Source organism: Octopus bimaculoides, chromosome 24, assembly GCF_001194135.2.
Source record: "Octopus bimaculoides isolate UCB-OBI-ISO-001 chromosome 24, ASM119413v2, whole genome shotgun sequence".
Classification (NCBI taxonomy): domain Eukaryota; kingdom Metazoa; phylum Mollusca; class Cephalopoda; order Octopoda; family Octopodidae; genus Octopus; species Octopus bimaculoides.
In genome coordinates, this window is record NC_069004.1 from 9813968 (window position 1) to 9814934 (window position 967).

A 967-nucleotide genomic window follows, 5' to 3' on the forward strand; every position below is an offset into this window, starting at 1 on the left:
CATATATATATATATATATATATATATATATATATATATGAGTGTGTACATATGTGATGATGATGATTTTCAACATCATTTAGAAAACACATTCTATTAGATAACTAAAGAAGCTTTAATTTTAAATGAGACATTTTGTATGAAATAAAACATGGGTGGCCCAAGCAGATTAAAGTACTTACCTCAAGCCGTACATTTTTTGCTTCTCTGGCAAAATTCAAGGCGTGAAGATAGGAGAGTTTGATAACCTCATAACTCATCTTGATATTTTCTTGGTTGATGCCTAAATTGATAAGTGTCTGGCAGCTCTGGAAATGAGAGAAAAATAAGAGGGTATAATACTACTTTCAAATTTTGGCACAAGGCTAGCAATTTCAGAGAAGGGGCTAAGTTGGTTATATCAACCTCAGCGTTCAACTGGCACTTATTTCATAAACCAAGAAAGGATGAAAGGTAAAGCCAACCTCGGTGGAATTTGAACTCACAATGTAAAGACTGACAAAATACCAATAAACATCTTGTTCAGTTTGCTAACAATTCAGCCAGTTTGCTACCTTACAGGATATTGAATGCTGTATTGATGGCAGGTGGACAGCTGCCAACTGGTGTACGTATAATGTGGGGGTGTAGTTCCTCCAGCAACACTGTGTGATAAGATGTTTGCTTCCCAACCAAGAGGTTTCAGGTTCAGTCCTACTGCAGGGCATTTTGGGATTCTACTATAACCCAGTAAGTAGATTTGGCAGACAGAAACTGACAGAAAGGCGGTGAGCTGGCAGAAACGTTAGCACGCCAGGCGAAATGCTTAGCTGTATTTCATCAGCCGTTACATTCTGTGTTCAAATTCCACCAAGGTCAACTTTGCCTTTCATCCTTTCGGGGTCAATAAATTAAGTACCAGTTACACACTAGGGTCGATATAATCGACTTATTCCCTTTGTCTGTCCTTGTTTGTCCCCTCTGTGTG

At 38.4% G+C, this 967-nt stretch overlaps 1 protein-coding gene across 1 annotated transcript in view; it reads right to left on the reverse strand.

Moving 5' to 3' along the window:
• LOC106872470 (tonsoku-like protein) overlaps window positions 1–967 on the reverse strand; it is a 118364-nt gene that overhangs the window by 33960 nt on the left and 83437 nt on the right. Inside the window, exon 9 of the mRNA XM_052976512.1 lies at window positions 183–308. Within this exon, the coding sequence (XP_052832472.1) occupies window positions 183–308 (126 nt within the window). The remainder of the gene's footprint in view (window positions 1–182; window positions 309–967) is intronic.